Genomic DNA, 16,706 nt, shown 5'->3' on the forward strand with positions numbered 1-16,706 from the left:
CCCCCCCCAGGCTCCCAGAAAGCCAGGAGCATATTCCCCATTGAAAATAATAGTCAAATCTTTACAAAGCAAACCCAAATCTTTCCGAATCGGGTATTTTATTCCAAATTTTATTCCAGATCTTTTTCCCAATTCGGGTAATCCGAATCAGGAAATCCTAATCACCCTGGCCCTGCACACGCCTAGTCATCAGCTTTGAAATGGAAAAAACAAAGTACAATGGGTTGGATTCGACAGGCTCTTCTGTTGGCTTCCTCTTTGGCCACTAAAAAAATGCTATGCTGGAGGTAACCAAGGGACCTGCATGTAAAAAACCATGCAGGACGGAAACTGTAGTACACAAGGGAAATGGGAGAGTGAAAAAGCTGACCAGAATCCACCCAATCTCCTTCGACAATGAAGCTAAAAGGGACAAGGTCCAATATGCCAGTCAATTTCTCATTTGAAACTCTCTTTAACTCTTGCAAGGCAAGCTAAACAAATTCATGTCTATTTATACAAGGCAAAATCTCCATTGTCGCTAATATGGAATTCTGTAATTCTTGATCTATATCATTCTCTTTAACTAGCCTTGATAAATGATATATTCCTCTAGGATCTCTTTATTGTATGTACAACTATATTCTCTTATGTTTCAGGTTGCAGTAAATTCAGCTGTTATCTTAGATTGCCAGAAAAGTTATGCAAGTTTGGTTTCAGAAGACTCTGAGTTAGTTGATCATACTGAAATGATTTGGACAATGACAGTAACAATAATCTTAGCTACTCTTCTGAACTTGTTTAAAAACCTCTGAACCTTTGAGGAGCTCTCTTTTATCTCCGTTAACACTTTAAAGAATACCGGCTGACCAAACTTCTAAGAAATTCCCTCAGGTCAAGAATACCTTCTTCTTAAAGTGTTGCTTGACAGGTCTTTTAAAGTCATTAGTTTCTCACTTCCTTCAAAGTCCACCTATGTCTTCATTTCATCCTCATGCTTACAGCAATTTTCTAGAATTTTTTTTTTTTAATGCAATTGCCAATACTAACCCAAAGTAGAAAATACAACTTCACTACTGCTTTTTTGTCATATTTGGGATTACTTAGTAAAGGACCAAGAAGTTATATGTGATTCTTAATAGGGGTAATATACAACTCTACTGAAATGGAGGGAAGGGGGTGGAAAGTATTCAGTTTTAACCGGACTTTTCTCCATACTTGTAATAGTTTCTGTCAGCCAGCAGAGGAGAACTATTTTATCCACCTGGATCAAGGTGGATTGGCGCTGCTGATTTTACTAGACCTTTCAGCGGCGTTCAATACGGCATTGTCTCCTTTCTTCATGGTCGGGGACAGAGGGTGGCGCTAGGAGATAAGTTATCGTCCCGTTGGCCACTAGTATGTGGTGTGCCACACGGGGCGATACTCTCCCCTTTACCGTTTAACATCTATATGCGTCCCCTCACCCATTTGGTGTGGAGATTCGGGCTTGAGTGCCACCAATATGTGGATGACACCCAGCTATATCTGCTGATGGACAGCCAGTCTGGATCTGCCCCAGATGTCCTGGGGCATGCCTTTGAAGCCGTGGCTGGACGGTTGAGACAAAGCCGGTTGAAGTTAAACCCTGCGAAGACGGAGATCCTGTACTTGAGTCGTGGAAATGTAGATTTGGGACCCCAACTTCCTGCACTTGATGGGGCAGTGCTTACAACAGCCCTGAGAGTCAAGAGCCTCGGGGTGATCTTGGATGCCTCCTTGACAATGGAGGCCCAGATCATGGCGGTTTCCAGGTCCTCATTCTTCTATCTCTGACAGGCTAGGCAGCTTGCCCCCTATCTTTCGTCCCGCAACATGTCTACAGTGATCCAGGCAACGGTCACCTCTAGGCTAGACTACTGTACCGTGCTCTATGCAGGGCTTCCCTTGAACCTGATCCGGCGGTTACAGCTGGTGCAGAATGCACCAACGCGTGCCATCACAGGGGTTGCCGATGTGTGAGCATATAACTCCGGCACAGCGTCAGCTGCACCGGCTACCGGTGGAGTACTGAATCAAGTTCAAGGTTTTGGTATTAACCTATAAAGCCCTATGCAGACTGGGACCGGCGAATCTGCGGGACCTCCTCTCCCCGTATGAGCCCCAGAGGACTCTCCGTTCTAGTGAGAAACATCTGCTAAAGGTCCCTGGCCCCAGGGAGGCTCACCTGGCATTGACCAGGGCCAGGGCCTTTTCGATCCTGGCCCTAGCCTGGTGGAATGCTCTGTCTAATGAGACCAAGGCCTGGCAAGATTTGTTATCTTTTTGCTGGGCCTGCAAGATGGAGCTGTTCCACCAAGCATATGGGCGGTTCTAGGCAGAGCCCCCCTGGCTCGTTGATGATGTATTGGGCCTTCCCCACCACCAATACCCCCATTTAAAAATATTTTACTGCAAAGGATACTCTGACGATGATTGAAATCTGGTCAGTGGAATTTTGTGCTGCTATGTTCATGTTTATATATGTATTTTAATCTGTGTAAATTTGGATGCTTTTAGGATCGTTAATTTATAATTGTTTTTTTTACATATTTTAACCCCTATGTGTCTGTAATCCACCCTGAGCCTGCTGGAAATGTGGGGAGGGCAGAATAAAAGTAATAAATAAATAAATATATATATAAATAAATATCATTGGGAGGATAAAATTACACATTTCTCCCCAGGCCCTCAGGAACACAAATTGGAATCATTCCTGCAGAAGAAAAATGCTACTATATCCATGAGTCTAAGGGCCAAACTAGATGTGACAACTTCCTTTTGACCACCAGTAGGCTGCCGCCTCAATTTTAAAGTCATTTTAAAATGCCACGAGGGCACAATCACGTGCACAACACAGTGGGCTAAGATGCTCTTGCCCCTCCCCTCCCCCACATCTTATCAAGTGCCCAAACAGCTACACATACACATTGCTAGGGTCCTAAAAAATACTGGACAGGGGAGCACCCAGTACTCACTGTAGTAGAGTGCTTCACGTGCACACAAAGTGCACATGTGCTCCTGACACCCAGCACAATGACATCACTACCTGAAGTGACATAATCACACTGCCCCATAGCTGTGTGGCTTTTGCAGGGGACTCTGCTCTGGTCACTCCACCAGCAGCCCTCAGGAGGCTGGGCAGCCAGGCTGGCTGGCCACCTTCCTGTGCTGGCAGCAGCACTCAGGAGGCTGGGATGGCTGGCTGCATGTAGGGTCATCAGGTCCCTAGGTGCGGGGTTGGGGAATGCAGTTGCACGCTGGGACATCATGTAACCTTGGGTAGCCACCATGGAACATCGGTTGGGATAGTTGGTTAAGCCTTCCTTGCTCAGGATGGTGTTTGCCAATGCAGACTCCCGGGAGATTAATTTGTGAGATCATTTTCAGGACTCACACACCATCTCCATTGTCCTTGTTTCTAGGCTCACCAGTAGAAGGTTGTGTTCCAAGAAAGCGAGGGAAATGATTCTTATATTTGAATTACAAAAAAAAATGGTCTAACAATCTCACTAGGGAAGACTTTGGACAGTCAGTGCCTCACAAATATGATGTCATTCCCAGGAGCATTGTTTACTCACACACAAGACTCTTCCTGTTCTTGAGGAATGTTTGCTTCACTTGCCAACACAAAAGCTTTGCAAAGCCATTTTCCTCTACTACAGGTTTGATGCGAGGCTTTAAGCATTCTACTGGGACTGGCGGTTTTGGTGGGATGTATTCTGTCACCGCCATCAGCTTTTGCTTCATGAACCTTTTGCTTTGCAGTGACGCATGATAGCTTCAGAGCCGTGGTGGATAAACTGCTATACAAAAGCAGTTACAACATCCCACAGCAGCCATCTTGAGGCCTGAAAGGAAAGAACTGTTGCAGGCCCATTAATTTCAAAATGGGTTTGAAACTGTCCTATAAACGGGGCTAGAAATAATTCTGAGTCATTTTTTAAAAAAAAAATCACTGATTTGCATTTGTTTATATTGCTTTCTAGGTAACATGAAGAGCTAACATATGGGGGGGAATATGATGCAAAAATGAGTAATTGATATCTAATGTGCATTGTACTTTTCAAACTTGCCCACATATTACACATATAATTTCAGATAACCAAACACCAAGAGATAGTTCTGAAGGACAATGAAGTTCATGATGAAAGACAATCAAACATAATAAAATCATGTTATTATCTACTATTGTGATAGAAATTAATTTGTGAAGTCTATACACAAAGAATAAAAAAGTGTATCTACAAAAGAACAATAAAGAAATGTGCCATTGTATCATCACTTATTCAGTATTCATGTGCACAGCCATTTTATTTTGTAGATACAAGTATATGTTAACTTTACAATGAAAAGTATCTTATATATCTCCATTTAAAATGTTAATGCAATGAATTAATAACATGAATGGCAAAATCTTTTAAAAACCCCTGTTTGATCACTTAAATATTAAAAATGTTAACTTCTGTTAGTTCTTGGGATATCATAGCATACTGTAAGTTTTTTTTCTTTTAGGAGGAGACAAGGCCTGTATATTAAACAGATACATTTGTTAATACTTGCCCATAGGATTATAGGTTTCTGTCAGGAAATGGTGACAGTGTAGTGCATTCACGCACATGAATTTTTGCCCAGCTTGGGAGATAATCCCCCCAGTTTATTTTTCAGTATTCTGTAGGCATCACCATAGTTCTCAGATACTCTGAATGTTTTGACAACTTCCTCTTAATTGATGGAAAAGAATTAAAAATAATTCTGTAAGAAAACCTTGAGTAAGTACAAAATAAATATTCAGAGGCTTAGTTTAGGTAAGAAGGTGCTGATTTTTTTCTGACAGTTCTGCTAAGAGTCAACTGCTTCGCTGCCCTGTGGACCCCATTTTGAGTGGAAAGGCAGCCTTAAATGTTTTAAATAAATAAATAAAAATAAAGTCCACAGTAAGAAATATAACTACTCTAATGCTCTAGTATATAAGCAGCCTCAGGCTTTGGGAAAGCCAGGGAACAGGCAACAATGCAAAACAGGACAAAGAGCAGATCAACCGAACTGTATTACATAACCAGGGCTGTAAGCATTCCATTTTCATGCCAGCACGCTATAATGTCTTCATATCTGTGTCACATTTAGGGTATGGACAGAATTAAACTCATACAAGGAAGGCTTAATATAGGTGCACTTGCAAAATGTGTGATTATTAAAAGAAATCACTTATATATATATATATATATATCAATATGAAGAAACATCTGCACAGCTGTGGTAAATGGCCCACTGAAGTTTTTATTAGATCTTTTGTTAGTATAAACCCTTTTTATATTGCATTTATTGGGTCTTCCTATTTATTTATTTAAACATTTATATGCCACCTTTCTACCCAAAATGAAGTCGAACAACAAACACTGAAACATTTAAAACATTAATGTTTAAATGTGTATATAAATACAATAAAAACATACAGACATATGACCACACACAGAATCAATGGAATAGTCTTCACGCGCTGGCAGAAGACAATGACAAAAGGAGACAGGCAACTCTCCCTGGGGAGGAAGTTCCAAATTGTCGGCATCACACCAAGAAGGCCCTTTCTGTGGTTGCCATGCATTTAGCCTCAGATGGCAGGGGCACCTAAACTAAGGCCTCCAAACATAACTGGAGTAAACAGGAAGGTCCATATGGGTGAAGGCAGTCCTTCAGGCATTCTGGTCCCAACTCATATAAGCTATAAAGGTAAATAGCAACACCTTGAACTGGACCTAGAAGCAAATTGGGAGCCTATATAGGTGGAACAAGTCTGGAATAATAAACCACTCCAGTCAACATTCTGGCCATGGCATTCTGTACCATCTATAGCTTCTGGACAGTCTTCAAGGGCAATGTACAAATGATTTTCTGCTTTGTTGTTTAGAGGCCAATTGCACTTAACACCAAGCCCGATTTAAGAGCTGATAACTTACTCATCACTTGGAAAACTGTATCCGTACAACTGACAAACAGCATTTCACTACAACCAACCTGTGGCCACCCACAGGTTGGATCCAGCAATGTGTGAGCACAACAGAAAACATATTTAATGTTGTTTCACTTGCACAAGTGATAGTGGAATGGGTGCAACAGCAAACAGTAATTTAATATATGGGTTAGTGAAATATATGGAACAATGAAATGTAAAACAGATGTTCTCAGTATTTCAATTAAGGTGCCTTTGAAATTGAAGAAGGTATTTATCATGTGCTACATCATCTGCATGCAGAAAGATTGGTAGGGATACCATCATTTTCACTCAGTGAAAGCTTCCACTTCCACAAGAACTGTTGAGCATTCAGAAATTTTACTGGGCTGGATGGATCTCACGTGTCTCAAAACTTTATCACTCCTCTACGAGGCCCTTGTTTAGAGCCTTTCTATAAACTGTGACCAAAAACAGGAGATGGAAAACAGGGACAACCATAGGCAGAACAAGCCCAATAAGGCATGTTGCAGAATGCTGAAAAGAAAGCTGCAACATCATTGACTTCAGGGGCTTACTTTTATTTATTTATTTATTTATTTATTTATTTATTTATTTATTTATTTATTTATTTATTTATTTATTTATTTATTGCATTTCTAGTTCACTCTCTCCTCAAGCAGGCTTAGAATAGGGAACATCATATAATAAAACCACATATAAATCACATTAGAGGCTTAAAAAATAAAATGCAGCAAAAAAGCACCACCCTACATGGGAGCCCATATTGCCAACCCAACCCAGTATACCGGACGGGGTGGGAGACAACCAGTATTCTCTTTCTATGTCTTTTCTTCTTCCCTTTCTTTACCTTCCTTCCTGAGGTGCCGCCACCTAGCTGGCTGAGAGGCAGGCCAGGAGAGAGAAGAGAAGGACCTCCTATTGCTCTTCCTACCACCGCTGCTGTGCCAAGCAAGGGGGGAGAGAAGGAAGGAGACACATGGCTGGCTGGAGGTGGCAGCAAAAGAGCAGCTTGGTGGGGCACTCCCCCCTCAGCCACCCCGCAGGGAAAGGGCCCTCATTCTGCCCACCTGCCCAACCAACAGTGGTGCTGGTGGAGGCGCCTGCCAAGGGAGAGGAGCGCCTGGGGGGGACAACCGCCACTGCCAACCCAGTGGAGCCAGGCAAAGAGCCCAGCAGTGGGAGCTGCAGCAGGTGAGGCAGCAGCACCCGGTGGCAGCAAGCCGAGAGCAGCCACGTGGAACGAGGCAGTGGCGAAGGTGAGTCTCGGGGCTTCTTCACTACCTGGGTGAGGTAGGTGAGGCAGCCACCTGGGCTGGACCTTGTTGGGATTAATGGGGCAGGCAGTCACTTTCTTCCCCCTCCCCACCCCGCTCTTTCAGAGCGAAGGAGTGTCTTGGAAGGCTCCCCCGCGGAGGCCAGTTATGAGCCATGGTACTGCAGCTCATGGCCGGCTCTTGTTTGTCTGGCCAGCTGGTCCCACAGAGGAAAGAGGGGGTTGTTCTATGAGCCACCCTCTTGGGGTGGGGGGTCTTTAGGAGAGAGGATGCAAGAGAACAAATGGTCACAAACTGGACATTAAAAGTGAAAACACTCAGAAACCTGGAATTAAAAAGATTGAAATGTTTCAGCAGAGATCAGTTCATGAGCTGGTGTCAACCTAAGTGTGGAGCTTCATTGGTCGAGTGGAGTCTGTGTTCAGCCGATGGTGAAATGGGAAGGAGATGCTTATAAGGGATCTTTACTTCCCGGCCTTTTTTTTTTTTTTGCACTCTGCTGACTCTTCCATGCAGTCTTTTGCATAGCATGACTTAAATGGTCAAGAGACTAACAGTATGTCATGTTAAATTGCTTCTGTTTTGTTTTGGCTGTGTATCAGCTTTCTGCTTATTTTCACATTTATGCAGTCCATGCCCTATTGTATTACTGAATGCCGCAGCCATAGATCATATTGACTTACACTGTAATCCGCCTTGAGTCTCAGTGAGAAAAGCAGACCATAAATAACATAAATAAGTAAATAAATTGGACATTACCTAGTACCACAACCTAAGAAAATAGAACAATCTGGATTTAAGACTCTTTAATGCCACTGCTTTCTCTCAGAATTAGGTGGAAAGTCATAAACTAGTGATGGGTAGCTATATCCTTTATGGTATCTGGACAAGCCAATCTAAGCCATGAGATATTGTTGCTCTAGGGTTTCCTATTAAGCTGAAGTAACATTATGGCTACGGGCTGTGATCCAGGAGGTCCCTGGTTCAAATCTCACTCCTGTCAGGAGCTCACAAGGTGGCCTTAGGTACTCTCAACCAGGGCTTTTTTTCAGGGGGAACACGGGGGAACGGAGTTCCGGCACCTCTTGAAAATACTTAGCAATAGGGCTTGAAAATAATATGACTTCAAAGAATCCCATGTGTTTCTTCCTCATTTTCCTTTTGAGAGTTCTGCCACCTCTTTTCCCAGAAAAAAAACCCTGCTGTCAACCATCCATCTGCAATATGATAACAACACTGGCCTACCTTACAGAACCATTGTAAGGGTCACTGGTAATATCTGCAACGCTCTCTGAACAATGAAATTGCTATAGAAATGCAAAGCATTATTTCATTTTTAAAAAGTGCAATAATACACAGCACTGTAGCTTTCTCTTTATTTATTTCCATATTAGACTTCTATCCCACCCCATCCCAAAGGTAAGATAGCTTGCAATACTTTAATTATCACTCTTGTTTATGTACCAGCAAAACTGCAGCACTGGAAAAGCAATCATAAGCAAAACCTACTTAGCTTCCAAGATCTAAGATCAGTCTAGCCTGGCTAAACTGCCCGAGTTAACTCTTATGCTAAAATAACTGTGAATAGATCTTTCATCCGCACATTTCTCTATAATTTTTAAAGTCCCTAATACCTTCTATAAGTTGCCACTTCATGTGGTAGTGAACTCCATATATTACAGATGCACTCTTTAATATCCAGAGGAGTTAGCCGTGTTAGTCTGTAGTTGCAAAATAGTAAAGACTCCAGTAGCACCTTTAAGACTAACCAACTGTGTTGAGGCATAAGCTTTTGAAAACCGCATGCTGGCAATAATGGTGGGGACCCACACAACACAAGAGCCTGATTCATATGGAGAGTGCTGTGATATATTGTAGGTGGGAGGTTAAAAACTTGCGACAGGAATATCAGTCATTATTGCAAATATAACACATATTCTGTCCTGATATTCATTGTGGAATACAGTGCAAAAGTTGCAGGGCAGCGTTTTTAAATATGTGTGAAGTTCAAACAGCATACCAATGGAATACTTATTAGGATGCTGCTCTAAGTCGATGAAAGATTACGGTACAGGAATAAGGAAGGAGATGACCTCTTAATGGGTGTGAATGTTGGTGAAGCTGGGAACAGAAGGCGCTAGAAAGCTTGTTTTTGTTTTGTTTTGTTTTGTTTTTCTTGACAGGACACAGTTTCTTTAGCTTTGAATCTGGAAAAAAAGCTATTCAGCTATGCCCTGTTGGGCTGCCGCCCTGTTACTAGCCACCACAATCAAAGCTGCTGAATCTTATCAAAGATCTTTTGGACAAAATGTGCCCTGAAAAGAAGTGTCAAATACAGAGTAGTGCAAACACATTTACGGGATATTAAATATAAATGGGAGCCTGAGATAAAGTTTTGTTGTATATGTTATTTTATTGTATAAGTGTTTTGGCAGAATGATGTTATGCAAGCAAAAAAACCCACACCCTCTTTATTTTATACTTTATTATGAGAAAAACTTTTGACTTTTAATCCATCTGCTCCCTAGATCCTACTATATTTATCTCCTTGGCTTTAAGCTTTTAAAGTGACAAACAAAAGCCATTATCTGTTGCCTGAATGAGCTTTTAGCTTCCTGAATCGCTTAATAAATTCACTCCTATGCATAGCAATTGCAATTTACTGATCAGCACAGTTTTCAGTTAAACAGACATATGAACTTCAGGAACAGAGTATCTTAGTGTAACCTTGACTTTGGTTTGCATGTAATTTCTTTATTTCCAGACCAAGTTCCAATCTCTCATTTTTACTCCCTGTTTGTAAAATAAAAGTTATACTAAAATACCACAAAGGTTGTTCTGGGGATAAAGAAATCACTAACAGCATTCAAGTAGTTCAAGGCAGCTCTTACTCCGAGCTGATAAGATAGGGATCTTTCAAAAGAATCTAGAACTGAAACAAACATACAGTGTAGGGCTGATTTTTCCATGAAAATTTAAAATCAAACAGAATTTTAAATATTTTCAAAAGCTTGGCCATCTGATCCCATAGGGTTATGCACAGCCAATACAGAATAGATGCAAGGGCCAACTCACAGCTGCACTTGTGTGGGGGGGAGGGGGCAGAACATCCACTATCACATATGTCTGCACCGTGGAATTAACCTTTTCTTAAAGAGCATGAATAATGGTAGCGCCACTGTTTGTACTTGGCACCAATGGCTTTCAGAAGAGATAGCAGCACAAGTTTGCAGTGTGAAATTATTGTGGTAAGGTATTAGGAGATGCCTGATTGTGCATCACTTCTACATGGCCCTGCCAGCTAATCAGGAGGAATGTGATACTCCTGAAAAAAGGGATAAAGGATTGTGCTACCCATCTGAAATACTTTTGATATTTCACACTAAATATAGCAACATTCATTTTTCAAATGCCACAATATTTCAAAAGAATTACTTTCTTATAATTTATAAATTATTCCAGGTTTGTTTCCCGCACTCCAAAAAAGTGGTTTGTTCCTAACATTCTGGATTACACTTAAATGTTCACAGTTGCCATGTACTGAATTATAATATGTAATGATTTTATTTCTGTGATTTACTGTTGCTTTATCCCAGTAATATTCCATTTCCAGAGCCACTGTGTTTGAAAAAAAAATGGAATCTAGAAACTCAAAATAAAATAAATAAATCTAAGGCTGTTTGATCTTCATTCAAACATAACAAATCAGCAAGATGATTTATAACAACTTCAGTATGTAAATAATTAATCTTATTCATTCATTTAGCAGTTATAACAGATAGTATCTTACAACTTTGCAAATAAGAAGTCTTTCATTCTTTCAACAACTGTTTGCATATTAGTTCCTATGTATGAATCTTTCAATTTAATGACATTCTTATGGCATTAACTAAAATGCCAAATTTCCAGATATAGAAAATTATCAGATAACTGAATGCCTTCTTCCTGCTTTTACTATTACCGAGTACTGGTTGACAGCCCCACCACAAATCAGAATAGAGCAAGCAAAACTTTGCCTCTGAGATGCTTACTGTTCCCAAGTATGGACGTTCCAGCCCAAATTAGTCTTTGATATCATCTCAGATAAGTTCCTAACAACAAAAACCAATTAAGGAATATGTTAACTTGCCATGGCTTTGCTATTATTACTAATATTTAACTGCTGTTTTTTTGCTAAAACTCAGAAGTAGTGCAATACCTGATTAAAGTCTAGATGTAAGAGTTGGAGAAGAGGTTGGGTTTGATGATGGGCTAGAGCAGAGCATGGTGAAGAGTTCAGAATCTAGGATGATTCAGAAGATGTGGATATTGTGGCTTGATGGGTGTAGCTAGGAAGGCATGAAGAACATAACTAATAGGTACAAAAATGGGAATGGAGGAAGCAGGGGATGAAAGCAGCTGAACACTGTGGAATGGAGGGAATGAGAAGGTGAAAAACAGAGGATATACTGTAACAGATTTGATGTTGGCTTTGAGAATAACAGGAAATCAAGCCAAAGTATTATCAATGTACTGAAGAGGGGAAAATGTAGATAGAAAGGACAGCAAAAAGTTTACTGTGGATGAGAACTGATTATGGCTAACACTGTCAAAAGTCTTACAATTAGGCCATAAAAACACAAAAAAAATACAAGTTGGAAAAAAAAAGGTATGACAAAAATGAATTGAGTGGGACTGTTTATGAGAGGGAACTCAAACAACAAAAAGCAACCGTGCCTGTTTTATTAAGTGGAAGGAAGCATTTTCAAACCCTGTAAGGTTTCTAGCATGTTGAAAATTCAAAATTTAAGAAACATTCTGTTGAAAGACTTATATGGGAAGTTTATAGGCATCCCTCCATCAAGTTCACTTACCCCGACAATGTACGCCTTCGTCATATCCATCAGAACAGTCATACATGCCATTGCAGAGTTGGGAGAAGTGAATACATTTGTCTGTGCCAATACATTTAATATGATTCAGAGGACACTTCAATTGTATTTCCTCGGGACCTAAAAAAGAACAGATATGGACTAATTAATAAGAAGTTTGGTTCTGTTCAAATAAATAAAGATTACCATGGCTAAGAAAGCACTGCACCGTCATGCATTTGCATAATATTTCCACTTTAATGTTAGCTGCAAGCTTTTTATGCATTTGTCTACTATGCAGCTTTTCTGTGCATTACCAGCAGAATTACAGTCTCTTAATAAGGATTAACATAATTAAAAGAAAATCAACTGTTTAAGGAGGATTATTTTATAACACGAAGACTACGCAATTTATCATTTGTATGGCAGATTTATTTTCATGAAAGATTAAGTATGCTGAAATTTATATTTAGCAGAATTAGGAACAGAGTATAGATTGTTTCCAAGCATTATTTATGCCTTATTTTTCCAATATGATTACAACATGAGTCTGCTGGTCTACTGTTAGAAAAACCTTAAGCAAGCCCACCCACAACAATGCATAACAGAGACAAGAAAGGCAGTTTAAAGAAAATGAAATGTGAAGTTACTTATGAAAATGTTAATTGCAGAGTATACTTTCACTGGTAGTATTCGTATAACTGTGTTATTTTCTTGGGTTTTTTTCTGCTTCTGTATGGTTTGTGGGCTGTAATAAAAAAACCTGATGGACTTTATACTTTCATAAGGTATTGCTACTGCTTTAACTATTAATAATGACATTTATATTAAATGCTACATATATAAGAAGACATATTCTTGGAAGAAACAGCTAGCAACTTAAAAGCTCAATCTGAGCATCTCCCAGTCCAAGAACTCTATTTATGAATTTCAGTTTCTCACATTTATGAATTTCAGTATCTCACAGGGTCAATTCAGAGACAGAAGCTTTGGCAGAGCCATCCTCTTAATAACTGTACTCTCACTCCAAGAACCACCTTAATTACTCCATTTGAAGCACGTGCGCGCGCACACGCACACGCACAAAAACCCTCCATAGAATGAGTCTTATTCAACTAAGAAAAAAGAGCACAACTTGAACTGAAATCACTCTTAATTGCCCAGGTCTGGCTATAAAAGATTCAGAATGCGCTCTCTCTCTCCTACTTTTTCCTTTGTCTTTCTTCCACAGTGTGTTTACTTTAAGGACAATGAAAGCATGATAAGTATTACCAGTCCTCTTCAAGGGATACAATCTTCTCCTGCTTCACTCGAATTGGGTATTTGGAGCAAACAAGGAGCTTAGACTCCACAGCGAAGTGAAATGACAACTGTACTGCATTCCTGTGATCAAATACTTCAAGCTTACTCATAGAGGGTTCCTAGTAGCGGTTGTGGTTATACAGCTAATGCCTAGCCATGACCTGCTGCCTGAGAAACAGATGGTTCAACTGGACCATTAATACCTCAAGTCAAGTGTACACAGGTTAAATCACTATAAGGACTCTAAGGACCAGGATCTTTAGAGGTTAAATCACTCTAAGGACTCTAAGGACCAGGATCACATTTTTATTCATTCAAGAAGACAACGTTGGTATGATAAATGCAGAAAATCATTCTGTTGTGAATTTTTTGTTTTCATGTTAACCATGGCCGTTTTCACATGTCTTACCAGCCATGCAAAATTGCGTAAAACTCCTGGAACAATGGCATCTTCCTGGCGTGATTTCCCATCATGACTCCGGTTTGTGGTGCAAATCGTGATTCGCACCACAAACCAGAGTAATGATGGGAAATCGAGCCAGGAAGACGCTGTCATTCCAGGAGTTTTGCACAATTTTGTGCAGCTGGTAATACGTTTGAAAACAGTCCATATCTCCTTCCCTATTGTGCCACAAAACACAAACCAGATTGGGAAAAGTATTACCAAGCGTATGGTCTGGTGTGGATGAGAGATTGGATTTTATTGGAAAATTCAAGACTACTAGCCCTTGAAGGTCATGACTTACAGCTGGGATGGCATGCATTTGTATGGTACGGGAAGACAGTTGGACATAAATACTTTAAAAACTACCTGATAAGGAAATCCCTTATGACAATATGGGAAAAATTGCACCACAAATATATAAGACCCCTCAATGGGTCTCCCCATTAGAAGCGTTCACTCAACCAAATGTATGTTCGGCAAGTAAAATTATTAGATGTAAAGAGTTGCTAGACGATAAAGGACTACTACAAACGAAAGAAGAACTACAAACCCAAGATATTAATTTAGACTGGTGGTCAAGAGTTCAGATTGAATCCAGATATAATAAAGATTAAAAAAATGGGGGGAGGGCTTTTATCTAGAACAAAAAGAGTTTGAAAAACTGTTATGTGACTCAGATGGAAAGTTGATAAAGAAAATGTATATCTTCCTAATGGAAATGAAAGAAAATGATGGGGTGGAGAAATGTAAAAGACTATTCCCAGGTATATTTCTCCACCCCATCATTGACAATGAAAAATATAGATCTATTTAAGAATAATTATGAAAAACTGTGGATACAGTTGGAAAAAGATTTGATAAAATGGAACAAATTGAATTTGTCACTGTTGGGTCGTATATCAGCGGTGAAAATGAATGTACTGCCAAGAGTGATGTTTTTATTACAAACAATACCAATTGTTAAAGAGAAAAAGCAATTTGATAAGTGGCAAAGGAAACTATTAAATTTTGTGTGGGAGGGGGAAAAGCCAAGAGTTAAGATGAAAGTGTTGTGTGATGCAAAAGAAAGAGGTGGATTACCATTACCAAATTTGAGACTATATCATGAAGTGATATGTTTGACATGGTTTAAGAGACTGGGTAAATTTATCTAATCGTAAGTTGTTAACTTTGGAGGGCCATAATAATCTTTTTGGGTGGCATGCATATTTATGGTATGATAAATATAAAATGGATGGTATGTTTCAACATCATTATGTAAGGAAAAATGTTTTTTCGGTCTGGCAAAAATATAAAAAATATGTAGAAGAGAAAAGACCATTATGGATTGCCCCGGCAGAGATGATAAAACCACACACAGAATATCAAGGTGAAGACTGGATAACATATAAGGACTTATAGTTGATAGAAGGAGACACAGTTAAAATGAAGAAAGAAGATCTACCTTTTAAATATGGATGGTTACAATATCGACAAATTAAAGATCTATTTGAATCAGATAAAAGGAGAGTTGGTTTTAGAAGAACTTCTGTTAGGAGATGGAACAAAGATAATTTCTAAATTCTACAAATTGTTATTGAAATGGTATACGGAAGATGAAGTGGTTAAGATTCAAATGGTGAAATGGGCTTTAAGTTTTAACAAAGAGATTACAACGGAGACATGGGAATACTTGTGGAAAAATGCTATGAAAATATCTACATGTGTTAATTTAAAAGAAAATGGATATAAGATGATGTACAGATGGTATTTAACACCGAAAAAACTAACAAATATGAGCAATGCTATGTCAAACAAATGTTGGAAATTTAAACAACATGAAGTTTCCTTTTACCATATGTGGTGGACCTGTGATAAGGCAAAAAAGTTTTGGTCTAAGATGTACATAGAAATGTTGAAAATTATGAAGGGTAATTTGCCAAAAAATCCTGAAATGTTCTTGTTAGGACTTAATATGGAAAATGTAAATGTAACAGATAGAACATTATTATGGTATATGATTGTAGCAGCTAGATAGATTACTGTGCGCGCAATATTGGAAGCAAGTGGAGATACCAGAAGTTGAAGAATGGATATAAAAATTGTTACATATGGTGGAAATGGATAAGTTGACCAGAAAATTGAAAGAACAAAGTTCAAATGAATTTTTAAGGGACTGGGAAAAACTTAAAGAATATGTGGAAAACAAGTGGGATGTAAAAGGTCAATTGTGGTCTATAGATAATTTTTGATGTGCGTAGACTAATGGGTCAAGCTTTATGTATGAACTTTACCTTTGAAAATAAGAAGTAATAGAATAGAAGGAATATTTTAAGAATTAAAAGGATTTTAGTGCTGTTGGGGGTGAAGGGAGAGGGAGGGTGGGGAATGCATATATTAATTGGTAATTGTACGGTAAATGATATATAGTGAACAAAATGAAGTTGATTTTATATGTAATACTTATGTTAACCTACCCAATATATTTTTTTAAGAGAAATGTAAAAGACTATGGATACAGAATTTAGGTAATGATATTGACCAAGTACAGTGGGATAAGATATGGAAAGTAAATGTTAAAATAACTAAATCTGCTGTGTTTAAGGAGAATTTATATAAAATGTTCCATAGATGGTATCTACTGCCAGTTAGACTGGCTAAGATGTTTAAAAATATGTCAAATAAGTGTTGGAAATGTAAAGAAGGTATAGGGACATTTTTCCACATGTGGTGGTCCTGCAAAGAAGTACATAGATATTGGATAATGGTACGTAAGTTATTACAAAACATCTTACAGAAAACAATTCCTTTGAAATCAAAACTTTTTCTATTAAACTGTATGTCGGATATAAAGAGAGAGCAAGAACACTTAGTAATCCATATAG

At 39.1% G+C, this 16,706-nt stretch overlaps 1 protein-coding gene across 1 annotated transcript in view; it reads right to left on the reverse strand.

The window, feature by feature from the left end:
• Positions 1-16,706, reverse strand: part of LRP1B (LDL receptor related protein 1B) — a 1,076,743-nt gene that overhangs the window by 887,020 nt on the left and 173,017 nt on the right. Inside the window, exon 3 of the mRNA XM_054970106.1 lies at positions 12,099-12,236. Within this exon, the coding sequence (XP_054826081.1) occupies positions 12,099-12,236 (138 nt within the window). The remainder of the gene's footprint in view (positions 1-12,098; positions 12,237-16,706) is intronic.

The sequence above is a fragment of the Eublepharis macularius genome, chromosome 2, assembly GCF_028583425.1.
Source record: "Eublepharis macularius isolate TG4126 chromosome 2, MPM_Emac_v1.0, whole genome shotgun sequence".
NCBI lineage: Eukaryota > Metazoa > Chordata > Lepidosauria > Squamata > Eublepharidae > Eublepharis > Eublepharis macularius.